At 33.2% G+C, this 24,590-nt stretch overlaps 1 protein-coding gene across 1 annotated transcript in view; it reads left to right on the forward strand.

Annotated features, from left to right (window-relative positions):
- The window catches only part of LOC139484763 (guanylate cyclase soluble subunit alpha-1-like), a 77,790-nt gene continuing 53,200 nt past the window's right edge, over nt 1-24,590 (forward strand). The window contains exon 1 of the mRNA XM_071268689.1: nt 1-868. Coding sequence (XP_071124790.1) covers nt 566-868 — 303 coding nt within the window. The 5' untranslated portion in view covers nt 1-565. The remainder of the gene's footprint in view (nt 869-24,590) is intronic.

Here is a 24,590-nt window from a genome sequence, read left to right on the forward strand (position 1 = left end):
ATAGTTTGTGGTATTTATGATCCGAGAAAGTCTTCGGACGTAAATCCACTAAAATACCTACATGACAGATAAACAATTTAAAAGTTACCGCTATATTGGCGAATTTTAAACATTAATTCGGGAGAATATATATTAAACCACGATTCTATGTTAAATTTGCCATAAAATTTAATGCGTTTAGAAGTAGTAGTAAAGAAAAAAGTTTGGATATTATGAATGTAAAATTACGATCTAATTTGAGAAAAAAAGTGTTTTGATGGACAGTAATATTAATACTGATTATCTGAATGAGAGATGTAAAGCTCCTGTGATTTGTTTATATATTGAAGAAACACGTGTCTTGGTATTTATAATCCATTTGGCCATACCAGTTGATAATTGTTTATAGAGTTTAAACACAGGAGATACCTATAATTATCATTGTGTATTGAAGGCAAGAAGGTGTATTTCTGCATTAAATACCATTACGGATTTACATTATCTGTGATCTCAAGAAATCATTGATGGACGAAAATGATCGCTATTGATTGTTTTGATCAGCAAAAATAGTTGAATCCTAATCAAAATGAGTTGTCCATTTCAAACTGCGGTGAAAAAAGAAATTGATACGATCAAAAAACAATCACCGTGTTCAAAAGGATGTAATGGTACGGAAGACTGTAGCAAACACAATAGAACGAAGGATAAAATACCTCAAACTAATGGGACATTATCTGGAAGGGATAATTCTCCATCAAATAAAAATAGGAAGGAGAGCGGACTATCCCTGTGCTCTCAGGCATCCTCAGATGAACTTGACGGAGAAGATGAGAAGAAACTTGGACTTGTGGGATTGATAGAAAGTGTAGGGACACTCTTATTGCCTTCGGTAAGTCAAATCTTCACATTCTATTTAAGAGGGGTATATCATGTATAATGCTATTTTTTTAACTTGAATCATTATGCCATTTGAACTAAAAGGGGAGATAACTCGTAATAAATGATTATTATTGTACATAAGTGCGTGTTAGATAATACACTGCATGACCTCGGAGGGCATAAATTGGACAAATTTATAGTCGTATTTGTGTATTTTGTCAGATTTGTTGATGAAATCATGGGAATCGCCCCAGTTTGCCTTGATTAGCAAATATAGCACAATAGAAAACTGAAGAAAGATATTGTGTGATTGAAAAGGGATGTTGTTTACAAAATTGTAAATAGTGGGGAAGTCAATAATAGTCAATAGTCATATTGGTTTTTTTTAAAGGAAATATTTTATTTATTGCTTTACCTTATACTCCTCATAAAAGTCATTTTAAATACAGTTGAATGTAGAAAAAAAATAATGTAATATACGCATGATTGAGAATTATTGCAAAAATGTATGTTTATCCTTTTGAAAACACATTGATTCGATCGTTAACGCGTGATTTGTAATACCCCGAGATTTATGCATATTACAAGGAAAAAAGGTTTATGATAGCGTGTAAATATTAATTAAAGAGAAATGCTTAAAATGTCGTGATTGACGAGAGTAAAGTTTGCTGGAGCATTATTGATATAATTTTACAGTGAACTGACATGATACCTTGTACATGTTTACTTTGTGGACGTTTATTTGTAGAGTTTTATTTTTATTTGCAACATTTATTTATTCATCCCAACAATTATTCAATATATAATAGTTCCGCTTGACCTTTTCGTGCATCTTTTAGTAATGAATAATATTCTAATTTAGATAAAAACATGAGTATAAACATTAAGTAAAGAGTTGTGTAGCAATTTAAATGGTTGACAAGACACAAGGGTATTGACATACAACGATTTTACAATGCGCGAATATTTAATGTTACAAAATTATTAAATGAAACCAACATAACTTAAAAGTAACCATCATAAAGGCAGGATTAAAGCACACTTAAAGTTTACTGTTATCATGGACGAAATGCAATAAAATTCACCCCCTTTATTCAAAATTTAATAAACAACACCGTTAAACTTATTATTCATTTTAAATTTGAGGTACATTAGGGTTTTATTGTATCTGTATCCCGTTGTACTGTATATTGCTCTTAACTTCAGAAACCATTGTTGTTTACAAAAAATAAAACAGTAGATTTACTCGACAGGAATCAAGTTTATTACACATTGTTGTGATATTCAAAAAATTGCTACTGTAATTCTGTATTGGGTCCTCTTAAAATTAATGTTAGACGGGTGCCGAACAAGTTTGAAGATGAAAAATGTTAATCACTGACGGCAAACATAATCACGAGTCCAAAAAGGATAAAACTACGACAGATTTATAAATAATCATTTCAAAATATTCCATGAGATTTTTCGCTATACATCCATGCATCCACTTAATCTCTATTTCACATAACAATTCTGTTTATATGGTAATCTGGGACAAAATTAAAAACAAACTGGGATCAATTTACATAACAAGGAAAGTCGTCTATTTAATTGAGACGATGTTTAATACTTTGTAGCAGAACAGAATTGAGGGCGATCATAGGAAATAGAATGCTCAGCTAGAAATAAAAGGATGAAAAAAAGTTTGATCTAGCCTTAAATAACCATCACACAACAATAATGACATGATTGTACTTTCGTTTTGTTTTCCTGAATATATAAGACATGTAACTAAATTAAAGACCGTCCGACAAAACAATAGGTTAAATTAAAATGTCCACTTAATTTATATAACTTAATGTGTACAACTTAATAAAAAAAATATAGATGCAATTCAAATAAATTACATTTTAAATATTGCATTGCTTTTATATCTGTTATGATATTATGATCCTGGAAATTAAGGGGAAATAACGACAGCATCAACATGTTGGTTATCTCTTATTTCGACGGAAGTCTTTGCAGTATATTAATTAGTTTTGAAACCTTACAGTCATGATAGTATTTGGGAATTAAGGAGGGGCATATCTTCGATTTTTATAGAAGTTACATGCGCTTACATAAACGAAGAGGGTATAAAACAGCAAAACAGGATTCTGGAAATCAATGATTACTAGTAAATGGAAAGGCTAAATATATAAGTGTACTTGTACATATATGTATAATGTCAAGAAAAACATATAAATATTACAAATAATTTTGTAATACGATTGCATCATAATAATCTCTTTATGTCAAACCAATGATGTAACCATAATTTTGTACATTTCATTATAGTAGCTGTTGGATTTGTTTCACTTATGAGAACCCTATTTATGTACTTTCTCAAACTTTCTTTACATAATTACTATGTATTTTCCCACTGTTAAGAAGAACTAGCGACAAGTTAGTTGAGATGGTATGGCTAATCTTTACAGTGTATTTATATGCACGCTACTCAAGCTGAGATTCAGTCATACTTAACATGCTTAAATCTTATTTCGATTAGCATGTTTTGTAATAATAGTACTTTTATTTTTTTAACTACACATATAATATTTTTCTCCATTAGCGCGATAGGATTTAATTTCAGTGACGGATTCCCCACCGGTCAAAATCACCCAACAGCTAATAACCGAATCGGAAGACTTTTACTATATTTTGAATGTGATAAATAGTAAATAAAAAGAGAAAGAAATAGGAATATGGGCTTTTCTATTTCACGCATTCTCTTTCGTCTTTCTTTGTTTTCCAAAAACATGCAAATCTTCCACTTTATTTATCTTTTAAATTGTTAAAAACAAAAGTTGCTTGTCAAAAAAAAGTCCACCTGCGGAATTAGGTTTTTATACATAATGTGAACTCTAGCGCTTCACTAACTATAAGACATTTATGTCTCCTTCACCTTTACGACACATAAAAAACATGTATGCACTTTAAAATATTAACTTAAAAACTTTAATATTGCACATTTGTTTAACAAGATAGAATGGAGAGGTTGGACTCGTATCAATTAACATTGTACCCTGCTCAAACCAGTCCTCCACGTCCGGATAAGGATCAACTTAAAAGTGTAGATGTTTATAACATAATAATTATTCCATTTCTTTGGTTTAGGATTACATTGATGTTGACCAAGGTTTCAAATCAAACCCACGGGTTAAAGACGGGAGGATATGTGTGTTTGTTTAGGAGATGTTAACCAAATATGACTACCTGTTAAATTAAACAACTGGGTTAAGAAAGAGACGTACAAGTGGCAGTTTTACTTAATTAACATTTTACGAGTAAAAAGGGTGGAGCGTTTATTTAAGTTGGCCAAGTTGTTTCAAGTTCTGAATGAAATTGTGAAAAGTGTAAAAATACACCTGTCATAGGTTAAGACTGGGTGGGTGAATTACATAAAAGTTCACCTTTTGTCAATTAATCGTGAAGATTATATGTCTTTTATTTACGTCAAGTTGTAGACTTGCTACATGTCCCTTTCTTATTTATTTTTTTCAATTTTGCTGCTATAACTTGGAGATTACCATTATACTGACATCTGCAGGAGGCAGGCTTTCTCCAAGGGAAATCAGTATAGTCAATATACTGCTAGTTATCAGTAAACATAAAAATTGGTAAGAAAGAAATACAAGAAAGGGAATTGTAGCAAGTCTAGTAAAGTTGAAAGTCGGCCAAAGATCAACAAATTTTCAAGATGGAGTTGCAAAGTAGAATATAAGCGTCAATGAGAAAGTATCTCTACAATTCTCCTTTTCCAAAGATCATTATATTATAATTATTTGACACCTGATAACAAGTGACGAAAATGCTTAAATTTGATGCAAAACATTCCAAATATAGAATACGAACAGTCAAGCCAGAGTTAACCGATGGCTGTGGACAGTCTTAGATTGTAAATCCGTGTCGCAATGATGACTGATTGTAAGTACGCCTAGGCCTGGAGGAGAATACATTTGGTTCAAAATATAACTCTAACGGGAGAAGTTGGTTTGTAGATGGGTATGGTCAATCAGATGGTGATGTAGCACCTGCTTTTCTGTTACAACTAGGTTTGGGATGGGAAGGGGGGGCCTTTTTCGGGACGTCGAGATTTCGGGATCGGACCTTTCGGGATCCGGGATTTCTTTTTTAGACATTCGGGATGTCGGGATTTAAATTTTTTTTTTAAATTCGGGACCTCGTGATTTCATGTTTTCAAGCCCGAAATTTCTGGATCAGAACCCCTTCGACCTCTCCCTAAACTATGGCTTCTTTAGTTTTTGCTATAAGCCTCCCTTGTGACTTAGCTTCATAATCTTGAAATCCACATCTAACATCTGTTCATAGTATCCGTTGTAAACCCGCGTTTGCAAGCGCTGTTTATCATTTCGTTTGTTGATTACGTATCGGTTTTTTTACAGTGCAAGCGTTCTTTCCCCCTGTAGACCCTTTATCTTGTAGACTTATTTAATTGTTAATTGATAAATGTCAGCTTACAAAAAAGACCCAATAGATTAATAAGTTGATATTTTAAAGATTTAACCTTTTTAAGTCAGAAACAATAAGGCTGACTTCCGTACATAGATGCAAGAATCGTTAATACATAATCCCATGGGATCAGTTCTTGGTAGGCTATCGTACAAGGTTCCTACATATGGAAAGTACTGATTATTATACAATTTATCAAACGATCTAACATCAGTCAGGCTTTTCCATTATAAAATAAGTAAGTAACACGAAAAAGAACAACGTGAAAGTAAGAGGTATGCTTCATTTCATTGTAGAATTACTTTTTTTTTAATATATGTGTCTCAATCGATTGCTATTTTTATTCTTCATTACATAATTTAGATTTCTAGATATAACTAAGATGGAATATGTAAATGGCGCCTAAAATAGTTCAGCTAATATAGACCAATTATTCTTTCCTTCATTCTTTGAAAACTATTATCCCTGTAGTGTGTACGGTTAACTCTTGGAAAAGTCATATATCAAGTCAAAAATTTGCCTTCAAATTAAATATTGACCTTGTGTGATGCTTTTCTGTTTTGTTGGTATTAGATCCTACCACAGCAAAATCCATGAACAAAATAATGAATAGATTACCAATTACATGGGGTAAAAATCGATCATTTCGTGTACAAAAATGTATCTATCAAGTCAACTTACTGCTGTTACTTTAGCAGCGTTTGTATAATAATCATGGTTTCGACTTATAACAGCTTGTTTACTTGCACCAACCAACACGACGGGTACCACTTATGGAAATGGAAACATCCAGACTTTCATGAAAGGTTTCTGTTGCTCAACCTTTAGTTTTATAAGTGATGTATCTTTTCTGGCAGGCATTCTTTTGGTCGTATTGACCTTTCTGTGACTAACTATTTTTGAATGATCACATGGTACATGTCTTCTTTGTTTTGTCTTACATTTGAAAGTTTGATTTTAAAAAGTATAAATAAGGAGATGTGAAATGGTTGCCAAGGTGGCAACTATCCACACTGTGACAACAATACATCAGATGCGATTTATAATATTAAGATACCCTGGACAGTATATACGTAACTGAATAAGAATGATGCCATTTTGTATTCAAATTCTCCCACAATGATTCCTAAAGTATGATAATGTGTAGCTGTGTTTTCAAAAGTTAAGTTTGTATAAAGAAAAACGACACTTGTACATGTACATGTATAAAAACTATATGCACTAAGAATATGAAAAAAATTGTCAGCTAGTCCTTATATAAACACAAACAAATATATTATACTTTGTAACCCCGATGGCGATTTAATTTAATTAGTTTTGATGATCTTCAGCAGGGAGATTCCATATATAATCTCCGGGGATTATTTTACACTATAATTACCTCCAGTAACTATTAATTCCAGTCTGTTACAAATCTTAACTTACATGCAATCTAAAGATTTATTAAACGAACGGAAATCAAAAGACGATTTATCATGAAACTATATCAAAAACCTCTGTATCGTGTTATTCAGTTTCCTTGATTTTCCCCCAATTAGTGTCTCAGAGAATAATTTGAATGTACATAAATCATTGTCTAATAACTTCAAATCCTTATCAACTGCAATCATAATTATATAGATTTGGCGAGATTTAAATGAACATGCTTTATGTGCAACGGATAATTCTGTACGGAAAAGAATAATTATATGTATTTTACGAACAGAGATAATAATATAACACTTGGACCAACAAAAGGTGTGGAGCAAGACATACATACCGATGTTTAAATCATTTGTGTAACATAGTTTCATAATCATTTTGTAGATTAAAATATCTGTCAGCTCTAAAGCCTTATATTTACTTAAGACATCTTATTCTAACAATGCTTAATCAAGATCGCCCATTTGTACCGGAAGTGGCCATTCCAAGGTAAAGTGTTGTTTAAACAAAATTATATGCCAACATGACAATACTATTTCCTTTAGAGTATTGGTCCCACCAAGGATTTGTAAAGTGTCTCACTCAACAAATCCTTAGTCCCACGCTAAAAAGCAGGTACATGTGAAGACTGAAAGTTTGAGATGAGTTCCAAGCCTAAATAAAGTCAACAGTAGTATACCGGTACCACTGTTCAAAAGTGTGTCTTCTTTTATTAAAGTAAAACACATTGTCTTAAAGGTTTTGGGGTCTGAAAGAAAATAAATATTAATCTGCGCAGATCGACAGAGTTCAAAATTTGTGTCAGCTACTTTCCTGGTTGGGGAAAATTAAAAATCAAATATAGATCTCGTAAACTATGAATTTAACAAACCACAAAAATGTAAATATTAATTTAAAGCAAACACTTTATTTTTATGTCATCAATAAAAACTTTAAAGAATAATAAATACATCAAACATTATAGTAAATATTGACTTCTTGAGGTATTTATTTCAACAACAATTATCATTTTCATACAGTTAGAAGATGTTTGATATAGTAAATCTTAATATATAAAGCCTTAGGATACATTTGAATCAATAAAGAGATGTGTGATAAAAGAAACGACATCGAATCTATACAATTAAAGAATATTATTTTCTAACAGTTCACTCTTTTTTAAATATTAATGAAGCAATGTATATACGTTTGGTGAGAATGCTATAATTAGAATTATTGTAAAATTCATTAGTGACTTGTACAATTCTAGAAATACATCGAGTAAAACATCATTTTGTAATACCACCTCCTCAGCGGAGATTAGATTAAAAATATATAAATATATAGTTCTATAGTAATGGAGCAATATTTTCTTTATTTTCATAATGAATAGGGATTTACAAATTCAATTATACACTATAAAATTGAGAATAGAAATGGGGTTTATGTCAAAGAGACAAAAACCCGACCATAGAGAAGAATACAGTCGAAGGCCTCCAATGGATCTTCAATGCAGCGAGAAACTCCCGCAACCGGAGGTGTCCTACATCTGACCCATAAACAAATATGTTACCACGGAGTTCAGTGATAATGGACGTCATACTAAACTCCGAATTATCCACAAGAAACTAAAATTAAAATCATACAAGGCTTCCAAAAGCCAGAGGCTCCTGACTTGGGACAGGCGCAAAAATGCGGCGGGGTTAAACATGTTTTTTTTTTTTTTTTTTTTTAGATCTCACCCCTAGCTATACCTCTAGCCTGTATAGATATGTTTGTATGTTTATGTCAGATTAAAAAAAAATTGCAATAAAACAAAACAAAAAAGTTATAAAATATCACCATGCATGCGGCCTTACGGTGTTTGTCTTGAGAAATATCATACATTTATGCCAATCACAAAACGCACGAGTATTACGGGGCGCCGTATGGGATTCTTGTGGTTTTGTACTCGAAATTCAAGTTTGTACGAACAAAAGTGAGTTTTGTTCAACAAAAATGAGTTAAGTTTAACAAAATTTGTAGCATGCTACAAATTTAAAATTTTGTCATACAAAATTATTTTTCAGTGGACAAAAGTTACTTTTGTCATGACAAAATTCATTTTTGTAACACGGGCTTTACTTTTGTTACCTAAATTGAAAATTGGGCGACAAAAGTCAATTTTGTATGCAAATTAGTTTAGTTTGAATTCTGTGAACTAATTTGCATACAAAATCGACTTTTGTGAGACAAAAGACAAAATTGACTTTTGTGAGACAAAATGACTTTTGTCTCACCAAAGTCAATTTTGTCTCACCAAGGTCAATTTTGTCTCACAAAAGTCAATTTTGCTGTCACAAAATTGACTTTTGTGAGACAAAAATTAATGAAAAGTCAATTTTGTCTTCACCAAATTGAATTTTGTCGTCACAAAACTGACTTTTGTGAGACAAAATGAAAAGTCAATTTTGTCTCACCAAAGTCAATTTTGTCTCTCCAAGGTGAATTTTGTCTCACAAAAGTCAATTTTGTCGTCACAAAATTGACTTTTGTGAGACAAAATGAAAAGTCAATTTTGTCTTCACCAAATTGAATTTTGTCGTCACAAAATTGACTTTTGTGAGACAAAATGAAAAGTCAATTTTGTCTTCACCAAATTGAATTTTGTCGTCACTAAATTTACTTTTGTGAGACAAAATTGACAAAATTGAATTTTGTCTCAAAAAAGTCAATTTTGTCTCACAAAATTGAATCATGTCTTACACAATTGACTTTTGTGTTTTTATTTCCATATCAGGTAACAAAAGTCAATTTTGTATGCAAATAAGTTTATATTTGCATACCTTTTTGACAAAATTGACTTTTTGACAAAATTGACTTTTGTCATGACAAAAATGAATTTTGTCTACAAAAATGAATTTTGTCATCACAAAATTGAAGTTCTCATAAAACAAGTCTGTATCATATAGTTTTGTAAGACAAAAATGATTTTTTTATGACTCAGAATTGAATTTTGTACAAAACCACAAGAGTCCCATTCGGCGCCCTGTAAGTCTCATTACAAACCGCTTTGAAAATGTTTTAAAAAGAGACTTCCAAAAACAGTAAGATCATAAAACAACCAAAGGGACTCGGTTAGAAGATTACAATTTTGCTTATCAATGTTTTTCAACAAGAAATACACCATTAAAGACTATAAAAGCTGCCCAGGACATCATTGCTACATGCATGGGACACTGTTTTAAATGTAGGTGTTTTATGTTTTAAAATGGCAAGAAATATGCAATATTTACATGTGCTATGAAAACCTTCCAGTAAAGCAACGAAAAAACATTAACATAATTTCAAAGGCAAACAATACGTTCAACGTTAGTAGCCCCCCCCCCCTTTTCCAGGCCCAACACACAGTATGATCATTTTGATTTATACTTAATTTCTTTCAAACTTTTAAGCTGATTATAACAAAATATATGTCCATGTGACTGTTGTAATGTTCTTGTTGACATTTTGTCTCTTGAAGTATCAAGTTAAACTACTACTCATTTTCATTTACAGAACACATTGATCCCCCACTTTGAATTTACAAAATAGTTGAACATCCCTTTTCCACATACATAAAAAAAACTTGACCCCCTGCATTTTGACCGACCCCCCCCCCCCCCCCCCTGATAAGGCCCTAAATGCACACAATTAACCGATAACGTGTTAGGAGAACAGTGTTAGATTGTTAACCACATTTTAAAGTGCAGAATTAATCCATATCAATGCATTATAAATATCTTCAGATGTTTCTTATTAGATGAGATGACATTTTATTATTCTTATTGCTGATACGTTTTTTTTCACTGAAAGAAAGAATGTCCATGGAAAAAACTACAAATCTTCATTTATTATATTTGTTAAGAATGGATTACTTCCCCTTATTTTGCAGTATCAATAAATCATATATTTTTCCATTAAAACATCAATAATTAAAAATACAAATGAAATGGTCCGTTTAAAACATCAATTTTGACATATACTATTTATTTATAACTAAAGTATATTAATATTTGAAAGAAACTTTGGAGGTTATATTTTGCTTATAGACCGATCAGGTGGTCATAAAATTTGAAGTTCATAGTATAATTTTACCATTATTTGTCGCTGTCTCATTGACGTATACCCTAAACGTTGAAACACAAAATCAACGGTATATTTGCGAGCTTCCTCAGTAATATACTGAGATACAAAATAGCAAACTAAATTGAATGTAAAAAAAAAATCAAAACACACGCACTATGTAAAACAATTTATACCATGACAATGAAATATGTTGAACTTCTCAGTAAATGAAATATATACCATGCATATCACTGAAATATGAATTATGCTTATGAAAAAAGTTGAAAAAAATATATGCTCGAGTCGAATGATACATTTACAACAGTACGCATACAGACGAGACAGTTTATATTACATAGAAGTTTTAAATATATACATTTCAGGTAATTATTCAGATAATCTATTTTGATAATACCTGTAAATGTATAAAAAATATCGCATTAATATTGAAAGGTTCATTAAATACCTAAATTTATAGACTTGAAAGCATTATAATTGCTCTAATTTCTTCCTTATTACTAACATAAATTACAATCCAAGACTGATTTCAATACTTCACAAAAAACAACGAATGTATAAATCAAGAAATTGTTCGATCAAAACGATTGAAACAGATGCGATTTAATGATTTATTTACGTACTTTGATTTTCATATAAACTGTTACACAAATAATTACGCTGTTAGCAAAGATGCGTCGTTTCTGTATTCATGGTATTTGTGTATAGTTATATACAATATTTATATAAGTAGAAATAAGAAGATGTGGTATGAGTGCCAGTGAGACAAGTTGAACTCTCCATCCAAGTCACAATGTGAAAAAAAAACAAAAAACAATTAAAGGTCAAAGTACGGTCAAAGTGTATTTTGTACGAGTATATGTATTCATAAAAATACAGTCTTTTTATTCGTAGCGGAGGGGACATTAAGTTTACCCTTGTCCGTCTGTATGTCACGGTCTATATGTCCGTCTGTACGTACGTCCCGAAGTTGGTTTCCGTTCTCTAACTTTAGCTTGTCTCAATCCAATGTTATGAAACTTAACCACGATGTTTTACCACAAAAAAAAACACAAGTTTTAATTTTGGGGTGGCACTTTAACGGCCGTTGCTGAATTCAACCAAATGTTATGAAATTTATACAGAATGATTATTTTGATTTTTTTTATTATGTTCATGTTTCAATTTAGACACACGTCATGTGTAGTAATGGAAAACTGTTCTTAACGTCTTTACCATCTCGGTGCCATGGATCATTAGGCCCCAGAGGTAGACATGTCGGTATGTCATAATGCTGACTTTTAGCAATATTGTTTTTATTGGGAGTTGCTGTTGCATTAACATAACCCAAAATTATCTTTTTATTCACATAATTTTTTTTAAATTTTTTTTAGAGAATTTCACATTTATTCATAAAACTGTTATTCAAATGATTTATTACAAGTGATACAAACTTCACAATACTATTGATATTTTTCTTAGTTTTTGATCTAGCACAAACGATAAAGTTTATATCTAGAATAGGGGACATGTTACCCATAATTGTATACTTCCCTCATAATTTTTGATTTTAACTTGTGTGTCCTTTATGTATATATATATACGTCTGAGTCAGTGACAACTCTACAACAGATTTATCCATCGGATCGCCATCAATGATGGTGATACATGGCTGTGTACATAATGTATATACAACTCGTCTAAACATCAACCCAACAATGTTAGATCTGTAAATTTGCTTTCGCAAATTTTTGATTCTTCCCTCGCCGGGATTCGAACCCATGCTACTGCGATATCGTGACAACAAATCGCCTGCACTGCAGCCGTCATGCTAGACCACACGACCACCTGGGCTCACAAAAAAAAAGAGCTTTCGCTGGCCGTGTGTTACCTTTCCTCGTCAGTTTTAATCTAGCGGCGTACTACAGTACATGATATATAAGGCATGAAGATGTTATTGTTACAGATCAGCTAAATTATCTATAGTAAAGGATCCTACAGATTAATGTAATATACAGTCACAGAAAATAATTATATTTATAAGTACGTCTGAGTCAGTGACAACTCTACAACAGATGTATCCATCGGATCGCCATCAATGATGGTGATACATGGCTGTGTACATAATGTATATACAACTCGTCTAAACATCAACCCAACAATGTTAGATCTGTAAATTTGCTTTCGCAAATTTTTGGTTCTTCCCTTGCCGGGATTTGAACCCATGCTACTATGATATCGTGACACCAAATCGCCTGCACTGCAGCCGTCCCGCTAGACCACACGACCACCTGGGCTCTCAAAAAAAGAGCTTTCGCTGGCCGTGTGTTACCTTTCCTCGTCAGTTTTAATCTAGCGGCGTACTACAGTACATGATATATAAGGCATGAAGATGTTATTGTTACAGATCAGCTAAATTATCTATAGTAAAGGATCCTACAAATTAATGTAATATACAGTCACAGAAAATAATTATATTTATAAGTACGTCTGAGTCAGTGACAACTCTACAACAGATATATCCATAAATATGTATATATATAGATCTTGTATTTATAGAGTTGTATTATTGTTAATAATGACAGCTTATCATTATTACCGCGTGCTCTCAAATTTGTCATAAATAAATGAAATAAAATGTTCCGTGAGGAAATTTACTTCTTTTGAAGTATTGAATTTTCCAATACAAAGGATTACAAGAATTAAAACTAGATTTATACGCTAGCTGTACTTTCGATACGAGATTATAAAGATCATTGACACAAATTGACATTATCTTTGCTTGTAACTAAAATGCGCTGTTAAGCTGTTGCTTGTGTGCTATCAGACTAACGTGCTGTCAGACCAACATCTGATCCAAATCAAAATTAGAGATCAGGGATGAATGACAATAAAATTCGAACGCGTATCGTCATGTCAAGAGTTAACTCCTTTTCAAACTGTATCGGTGTTTAACACCCATCCTGACGAGATGTGGCGATGTGCGTATTGACTCGTGTAGAACAGGGATGGCAATGCTAAACTGAGTGGAATCCGGAATCCGCTTGTATTACACTACACTAAAACAAAGTGAAGTAGTCAGCCGAGAACCAGCTTTTGGCCATGCCAGTTGTCATACTACATCCAATCCGTTTTCATGAAAGATATACATGTAATTTGACAATTGGACTCAAATGACCAGATATTAATAAATAAAAGATACTACTTTGTAAAGATTCAATAAACTTACCTGAACATACATTATACATCGTATTTGTACATTGAAATAATATGATTTACAGGGCAATTTGGAATCCAAAACGACCTTGAAGCATTCTTTTGCTAATCTAAATTGTCTAAAATGTTTGTTTAACGTCAAATTACAAATATTTCTTACATATTCAGAACGATAACAAGTTAAACATAAGGCGCTACTAATAAAAGTTACTTAACCGCTGAATGGGATGCGAGGTTGAGATTTTTAGAATTCCAGTGGAACAAAGTTGCATGTTTAATAAATATTCCGAAAGTTTGTCGGACAATAGGTCACCAATATGCGCACCAAAGAGTTATTCCAGTGGTTCTCTTTCAGGGAGATAGCCAAGTAATCTCCTAACCAGGTGCATTGTTATATTACTAGACGCAACATCTAGGCATTTATATATTTCTGTATCTAACAGAATGAAAGAGAGGCTAAAGATACCAAAGGGACATTCAACCTCAAAGAGAGATTCAACCTCAAAGGAAGATTAAACCTCAAAGGGACCTTCAACCTCAACGTCGAAAATAAACCGACAACTTCATGGCTAAAAAAGAAAAAGAAATCACCAACAGACGAACAACATTACAAATAGCACAGCATAAAAAACTAAAGACTGAACAACACGAACCCCACCACAAACTGGGAGGGTAAGCAGATCCTGTTCCATAATGGACACCCGTTGTGTTACTTCTAAAAAATACGCAGATAAGCTACATGTACATGTATATCAAGTAATAAGGCATCACGCAGTATCAGATTGGTAATCCAATTTTATCTATCCCCAAGACAAACCAAATTTCGTAAACCATCGCTCATGTAAATGAAAAAGAAATAACCCAAAGCTACAAGGCATATATTTTTAAAAGTAAGCCAGACTACTTTTCGTCTACATAGGACTCATCTGTGGCGCTTGATTCAAAGCAGTTAAAAACCTAACCAAATGCGCAATTACAGCGCATTAAAAAAAAACGTTCCAAAAACGACCTATAGGCAATATATTCTTCGGATTAGAAAACCTAAGGGTTTTGAATAATTTCAGACTCTATCAACGGTAAATTACAGAAAATTTACAGAAAATGAACATACCAACGATATTTCTTTTCAACATAATAGTGCTGACTCCTGAACAGGAGTCACGTGATAATGTACATCCGTGTATAAAACGTCCAACACTAGTAACGTTCAGCAACAGTGGCATACTCCCAGTGGTTGTAAACACTGTTTGACTTTAAAAGATAACACAGGAAATGTATACTCACAAAAAGCAACAATGATCATCGAACATCACAATTTTAGATCACAAGAGAGCCGTGGTGTAGTGGTTAGTGCATCGGACTACTAACACAAAAATTTCCGGGACTGAATTTCCATCTCTCCCTTGACACCATTTGCGAATATGGTCTTGAGGAAATGATGATAGTCCGTCGGAAGGGGACGATAAATGGCTGACCCGTGTTAAGAGAGAGCTATATATCTTGCACGTTAAAGACATCCTTGTAGATTTGAAAAAAAGAGCAGGTTAATGCCGCTACAAGCAGCACTTGCACCCGCAAAGTGGAAAGGGATTAATATAAGTTGCAAAACTTGTTTCCCAATCCACTATAAATAAATATGTTGAAACTAAACTAAAAACTAAGATAACAAGAAACAAGACTGAAGAAATTAAGAACTATTCCCAAGCAGGAGCATGATCTAGTCGGCAAATTCGCAAGCGTCTATTAAAAAAGAAAAGATCTAAGACTGGGTGAGCTAGGATCTGATTAATATTCAACATTTAACATATATTTTGGTCATCATAAAGATATAGATAAACACGAATTGTGGGGAAAACACAGTGTTTTGTTTCAATCCCTCTTTTGAACATTAACAAATAATCACAGACAATATCACGGCCGACACTCGGCTAACCGAGAGATTAGTCGGTTAATCTATATTGAGTATGCGGCTATATGGGCGATTGGTCTGTTAATCGGGTTGGTTATACATCTGTTAAGAGTAAAACGCTTAATTTAATGTTAAACTCTATTAAATATACAGATTTTTGGCATGTTATAAGAACCAAATCAAAAAAAAAAAGAAAAGTGTCTGACAAAATGATATCTATCATAGAACATTTTGCACTTGTAAAAACATTTCTTAGTCTGCGCAGTTTTCAGTAAAACTAAAAGGCGTCGCGCAAGTATGTAGTATTTATGCTTATACGCATAGCAATTTTCTTAATAAAAGGCGAAACAAACACATTGAGATATCATTTAAAGGACAAAAAATAGTACTGTGGTTTAAAAAATAAATTGACATTAGTAGATATTTCATAATTGTAAAATAACGTGAATAATACCACGTTTTAGTCAAAATTATGGGAATAAAGTCTGTTAATGGGTTGGACAATTGAAATTGTGTCAGTTAAGAGTTATTTAGCCACGACAACAATTTTGCTACCTTTATATTTTCCACTTGAAAAATTTAAGAATGAGATGTTCCTGAGCAAACAAAAATGACAATACGGTGCCACCGTATCCTAGAAAGAGCATCTTTATTTTGACTTTCTTTGCAGTTTATTGAAGGGTGTGTCACTTCAATCTAGCGTGATATGGATTGGCCTCTGGAATATGCATGAATTTTTAAATGACGTTTTCAATCAGCCTTAATTTTTGTGTCTGTTCGAAGTAGCACGTTCTCCATTCCGACTGAAAGTGTCTTTCTAATACAACACAGGATACATATGTTATATTAAAATTTTGTCTTTGGCAATTCATAATTTTTGACCAAAACTTAAGTGAAAATTATTCAATTTTTACAATTTGAGTTAAAGTATTTTGAAGTTTAAATTTTTATTTTATTTTCTAAAATTTCTCCTTACATAAGTTACATTATTTTTGGAATGTTAATTTTTGATAAAGAAGAATGACATACAACTGTAATATTTAGATTACGTAATTAAGACGGATAACAAAGAGACATGTAAGTGGTAAATTATTTACTTTGGATTATGTACCTTACATGTAAATTAAGGCTTTTGTTAAACAACCTTTTCCTATTACTCATGTGTGAAATTGTTTATAACACCTGACACCCATGACTGGATTATTGACCAACCAGTGAAAATAGGTTGTGGTCAAGGGAGCTAAATTACAAGGTAATTTTTGATTGGTGAAAACAGGAGAAAGTTAAGAAATCAGTGATCATGTGACCACGCCCGCATGGAAACAATCTATGTTTTCAACGGTCACTTTGATTACTGATTTCAAATAATAAACATCAATATTTACTAGAACTTTCTCTTGTTTTACACCAGGTGCTAAAAGTCATCAGACACAGCACGAGAAGTCGGTACAACATTTGGTGGAGAGACCGAAAGATCCAAAGCTAGTCCCAAACAAGTAAGAAGATAATATCAGTACCATACAAATGCCAGCACCACTGAATAGCTACCTTCTCCGAAGTCAAGATACTATAAGACCAGAAGCAAGAGTGCATCAACAAGCAACAGAGACAACAGCTTCAACGTCAACAGCTTCAACATCAACAGGTCCTGTCCTATTAATAGAAAATACGTCAACCTTGACCACACCAACAGCATCAGCAACATCAACTGCATCAACAGCAACATCAACAGTATCAACTGCATCAACATCATCAACACCTGCAGTAGTCCAAGTGATTAGAGAAGTAAGTGTGAACATGCCTTCAGGAATTAACCTCAACAATTATGATGGGAAATCATCTGCATCACAATGGTGGGGATACTTTATACGATGGACCCTCATACAAAAAATGTGCGAACAACAACAGTGTAATTCCTTCCCATTCTTTATGGCAGATGGTATTCCAAAACAATGGTTTGCAACACTTTCAGAAACTGTGCATAATTCATTACAGCTATTAAAGGATGAATTTTTCAAACGCTTTGAAAAATCACAAGGGCTGTTTGATGTTAACATTCTCCAGTTAAAACAAGGCCAAAATGAAAGAGTGGATGAGTTTATGGCGCGATTACAAGAAAAAACCACAGGACAGGACATTCCTGACAACATAAAGATAGGCATTGCAATTCAAGGCTTTAGAGGGGAGATAGGGAAAACAGTCCACAACACTTTTCCAAAGCCAGTTACATTGGAACAATTAAGGGCCATTGCAGAAAATGCAGAGAAATCGGAACAACTTGTACCAGCATCGTCAATAACTGCTGATAAAATTGCAGCAATACTGGAGGCCAAGATGCAGGAACCATTAGAGGAAATTAGAAGACTACATACCTCGATTAACATGGCAAAACCAAACCAGCCTCAACAACAGAACAAACCCAGGTACAACAAACCAAGACCAAACTATCGACAAGGACAGGGTTACCAACAACAACACGCTTTTGTACCGCAACAACAGTACATTCAACAACAGCCAGTAGTGTATAATGGACAACAGTACAGCCAACCGATGCCAGCAGCAGTACAGAATCCATATCACCAGCAGCAGCAACAACAACAACAAGATGATGGTTCATGTGAAAATTGTGGTATGTTTTGTGGTACTAATTGCCCAGCAAGAAATAAAGAGTGTTTTAATTGTCATAAGATAGGGCATTATGGTCGTAAATGCAGAGGTTCACAAAAATCTGGTCAAAACCCCCCTTTTCACCGCTAGGGATTCGCGCCTGTCCCTAGGCATTTGTCAAAGGATAGGCACAGAGGTAGAAATTCTTTTGCAGAGGTAAATTTGGTATTGCCTATGCAGAAAAATACTTCAATTATTGATATCAATGGCAGAAAAACACATGCATTGATTGATACTGGTGCAGAAATTACTTGCTGTAGTTTTGATTTTTATAGCAAGTTGGCCCTTTCTGATAAACTTTTGCAATCAGATATTCCATCAATTAAAGGTGTAAGTGGACATAGGTTACAAGTGCTAGGAAAAGTTAATTTACCAATTTCATTTAAAGGTGCTGTTTTTAATTATCATGTTTATGTTATAGATGGGCTACATCATTCTTTTATAGTAGGTTGGGATTTTTTACATGCAAACAAGATTAATATTGATTTTTCTAAAAGTGTATTACAGGTACCAGATAAGGAAAATGCAGATATTCCTAAAGTATGTATGATACAGACTAGTAGTACTGGCCTTGCTAGAACGTATTACCCTGTCACTATTTCTCCATTTTGTGAAATGAATGTTGGTGTCAAAATTTCAAAAAGAAATTCAGGAGAAATAGTTCTTTTGGAACCAGTAAGTAATTTAGCGGATTCCAATCTTACAAGTGCTAAATGTTTGGTCAAAATTATTAAGAAAAGAGCGGTCATAAGATTGATGAATCCTACAAATCAGAAAATACACATTCCCGCAACAAAAGTGCTTGCTTCTGTATCAGACATCGATTCAAATTGTATTCATGATTTAGATAATAACATGCCATCTGTTGCTAGTTTACAGCAAACTAAGGAAGCCAAGGAACCTATTAATTTTGATTTCAGCACATCTGATTTGAATTCTGAGCAGAGACAGAAAATGCAGACATTTCTAGCTTCATATAGAGATATTTTTGCTACTAATTTATCTGAATTAGGTTTTACTAATAGGTACAAGCACAGAATTGAAACTTTTAGGGATTCCAGGCCAGTCAAAATGGGATTCTATAACCAGTCTCCTCATATGCACAAAGAAACAGAAAAGCATTTGGTAGAAATGAAGAAAAACAACATCATTAAAGAATCAACCAGTGAGTATCATTCACCTGTTATATTAGTGAAAAAGAAAACTGCACCGGGTCAGCCTCAGCAGTACAGATTTTGTGTGGACTTTAGAAAATTGAACCTTCAAACGAAAAATTCGTCCTTTCCAATTCCCCGTCTAGAAAACGTATTTGACACGATTGGTGAAGTGCAGCCTCAAATTCTGAGTTGTCTCGACCTTCACAGTGGTTTTTGGCAAGTCGAGATGGACGAGGAAACCAGACATAAATCAGCTTTTATAACTCGCAATGGTGTCTATGAATTTCTCAGAATGCCTTTTGGTCTTAAAAATGCTCCTATTAGTTTTCAACAGCTCATGTCTAATGTTTTACGTGGTCTCAATTGGCAATTTGTTTTAGTTTATGTGGATGATATTTTGGTATTTAGTAGGAGTTTTGAAGAGCATCTTTCGCATCTGGAACAAGTTTTCACTCGTCTTCGTGATGCAAATCTCACATTGAAACCAAGCAAATGTGTGTTTGCAGCAAAAGAGGTGAAATACTTAGGGCACATCATTTCAAAAGAAGGCATTAAGGTGGATCCTGAAAAGACAAAAGCTATTAGTACTTTTCCTGTCCCTACAACACAAAAACAGGTCCGCTCATTTTTGGGAATGTGCAATTATTATCGACGCTTTGTTGATTCATATTCTAAGATTGCCACTCCTTTAAATGGGTTGTTAAAGAAGGAAAGAGAAAGAAGTATAAAATGGAATAGGGAATGTCAAGTAGCTTTTGACAATTTAAAACAAGCTTTATTAACACCTCCTGTCCTGGCTTACCCTGACATGAATAAACCCTTTATGCTGACTTGTGATGCTTCAAATTCAGCTATTGGTTTTGTTCTAGGTCAATTAGACAGTCAGAGAAAAGAGCGTGTCATTGCTTTTGGTGGTAAAAGTTTATCCAAAACTGAACAGGTTTGGAATACAACTGAAAAAGAGTGTTATGCAGTAGTTCAAGGTGTAAAAACATTTAACACTTATCTTGCTACTGGCAAATTCACTATATATACTGATCACAAAGCATTGACATATCTTATGAACCAGAAGGCAAATACAGGTAAACTTACAAGATGGGCAATGGACTTGCAGCATTACAATTTTGAGATTAAGTATAGAAAAGGTTGTAACAATCAAGTAGCTGATGCTCTCAGTAGACGCTCATATCCTGAACAGCCTGACGATGAAAATGAAGTCGCAGCTGTAAAGGTATCTGAAGTGAATACTAGAACAGAAGCTAGTGGCAATGATAAGACTTTTGAGAGTATCCAAGTGGAATTCTTTTATGATGATTACACTATGGTTGCTCCATTAGATCCCGTTATTGCCAGACCAGAATTGTCAAACCTTCCTGCTATTGCAAAGTTGCAACAAAATTGTCATGATTTTGGAAATATGTACAAATTTCTTACTCAGGGTATTCTTCCTGCAGACAATGATCAGAGTTCAAAAGTTCAAAAATCTGCTCAAGATTACTCTATCTGTAATAATGTTCTGTATAAATGGTTTCAGAAGAGAGTCAGAGTTGACAATGGTGAAAAGTGGATTAAACAATTATGTCTCCCTCAAGCTCTTAGAGAGGATGCTCTTTTAAGTTATCATGATAGTTTCGTAGGTGGTGCACATCTTGGGATCGAACGTGTTTATCATGCTTTGAGTCTTAAGTACTTTTGGCCTAAAATGCACCAAAGTATTGAAAACTACATTCGATCATGTGATCGCTGTCAGAGAATTAAAAGAGATACAAAGGGTAAGAAACCACCTCTTAATCCTCTGCCAGTTGACACAACCTTTGAAAGATGGCATATGGATTTTCTGAAACTCAGTAAAACTAATGAAGGTTATTCTTATGTGTTACTTTTAGTAGATTCTTTTTCTAAATGGAGTGAGGCCTTTCCTATGAAAACTCAAGAAGCTTCTGAGGTTGCAAAGGTTTTATTTCGTGAAATTATTAGTCGTTATGGTGCAATGAAGTGTCTAGTCACAGATCTGGGTAGAAATTTTGTATCGAATTTGGTGAATGCTTTGTGTGAAATGTTGAATATTACAAGGCATCATACAAGTTCCTACCATCCCCAGACAAATGGATTAGTGGAAAGGACCAATAGTACACTTATACAGGCAGTCAGAGCTTATAGTGATAAGGACCAGAACAATTGGCCAAATAAACTCCCCGGTATTTTAATGGCATTTAGAAATTCTCCATCTACTCAATCAACAGAGTATTCTCCCTTTTCAATGGTGTTCGGCAAGGAGATGAACTTACCTTTTGACGCATCTGTTTTGCCAAAAGACAATCTGTCAAAAGATGCAAAACACCATTTAGAAGAAATAATTTCAAACCTCAAAATTACCCAAGATTTGGCGGCTGAAAATATTAAGCTTAAACAAGCAAAAATGAAAGAACGATACGACAAAAATACCAAAATTCCTGAATTTAGGCTTAGAGATAAAGTTTTACTTAAAGAACATGTGGTCCCTGTCGGTCGTTCACCAAAATTAGTTGATAAATTTAATGGTCCTTATTACATAACTGACTGTGGGCCGAATTTCACATATAAATTAAGACGCTGCAGTGACCAGAAGGAACATAAATCTATGGTCAATGCGAGCAATCTTAGGCAATATGTGGATCCCACTGATTTCCGTGATCCGCCACAAGCTCCAGAACGTCCAGTTCCAGATAATCCACCCGATGCGCAAAATAACCAACCTGCAGATAATGATCAAGATGATCAAATTGCAGACGATGAGAGTACAGATTCAGTTACTAACAGTGAGAATGGAGATGAACCAAACAATGTCATAGATGATACGTTTCATGAGGTTGAGACACTACTAAATACAAGGAAAACAAGAGGAATACAGTATTTTCTTGTGAAATGGAAAGATGGTTCCAAACCGACATGGGAACCAAAACAGAATATTGGAGAGGGATTGATACATGAATACTTTACGAGGAAAACAAAAAAAGGAAGGAGGAGAAAACAGAAAAAATATTTTACAAGGCCATAGGTGAAAACAAATTACTGTACAAAATTTCACTGGAATAACACAGATAAAGCTTTGATGGCGAATAACTCACTTACATTCAAATAATCTGGATTGAACTCCAGTTTCGAATCTGCGCAGTGGACCTTTCTTTAATTATTTGACCCTTTGATTAACATTTTTTTTCTAATTTCAGAAATTTGATAGGCAAATTATGATGTGAAGTCAAACCTAACAGAATGCATATGTGTTTTGTTGTCAGTAGTGCTAGAGTACGGCCGTGCTCATTCGACTAATCATCACTTTTTTTTATTTTAGCAACTGAGTGTCCTGAGAAACTAGAATCCATTCCAATATTATAGTCATGTATGATGAAGTTAAGTGTTCAGTGAAATGTTACCGAGAGCCAAAGTGGAGGAGTTAATTATTGGAGTGTATTAGTATTTAGTTTATTTCTTTTTGTAGGATTTAGAACACAGTTATATTAAACATATTTTTAGATTACATTATGTCATAGAGATTGCAGATCGTGAGATTGCAGATCATGCGCTTACAAGGAGTGAGCATATAAGAAATCATTCATTTTCATGTTTTATATTTGAATTTTATATTGTTATATTGTCTATTAATATGAAAATGTATTGGTACTTTGACTTTTCTGTTGCACTAAAGCACCTGGTTTACTTGATTTTTCATTATTGGAAAACTGCATCAGTACTATTTTTAAAACACACATATTTTAGTGTGAAGTGTTAATCTTCCTCCTCATATGCAAATTGGTACCGTAATACTTATTAAATGCATATTTGCAAACAAGCAATACCTCAGTGCCTCCCCGTTACAAGTGTATTAACATACATACTTTGAAATTTTGGAAATGTCTTATTGAATATCTGCAATTATGACCATACATATATGTATTTTTAATTTTTTAACTTAAGTATTTTATGGGCATTAGATCACAAAACTACATTCACATGATTGTGATATATAAACATTGACTCTATATGAACTTTTACATTATGTTTATCATACTTTTATTCTTTTTACATGTATCAAGGATTTGTATATTGAGAAGGATTGGAATCTCGCGGTATCTCGTTAGTTCACGCGTATCGTGAGAAGTCATAAACTCGCCACTTATACCATGATACTCGCTTGTATTGTAAATATCCGGTTTTATCGCTTGGTTGACAACGTTATGAAAATACACATGGTAAGCTACGATCTTACGATCTATTTACGATATTAATTTTGTGTAGACTTACCGATATTAAATATTATTCTTATTTCTCTTAAATTACAAAGTGATAATTAACTAATTTGATCAAAAGGAACAGTTTGCGTTTATAAAGTCTTTCTGTGCAATTTTCGTATTAAAAATTAATTTAGTTTGTAAATTTGATATTCATGCCGGGAAAAGATAAAAATATTTAGTTTTCCCCCTCATGTGACCGCAGTTTTGATAGTCCATTATTATCATCATAATAATCATTTACTCAAAGAGGTAGATGAAATAATAATTTGATTGTCACAGCTTGTTGTTTGACTTTCTGTTTTTTTAAATAGTTCTTTTTATTAATTATGCAAGGAACTGTTTGTAATTGAAATATATTTTTGTGGTGATTAGATTAATTAGTGAAGAATATATATAATTAAATAAATTACAACCTTTAATCTCAAAACATAACATTTAATTTAACAAAAATTAAGATGATCAATTAAATGAAGTCTTTGATCTCAGTATCAGAACAAGCTTAGATATATTATAAAATGGAATATTTAGTTATCAACT

This window comes from Mytilus edulis, chromosome 8, assembly GCF_963676685.1.
Source record: "Mytilus edulis chromosome 8, xbMytEdul2.2, whole genome shotgun sequence".
Lineage (NCBI taxonomy): Eukaryota > Metazoa > Mollusca > Bivalvia > Mytilida > Mytilidae > Mytilus > Mytilus edulis.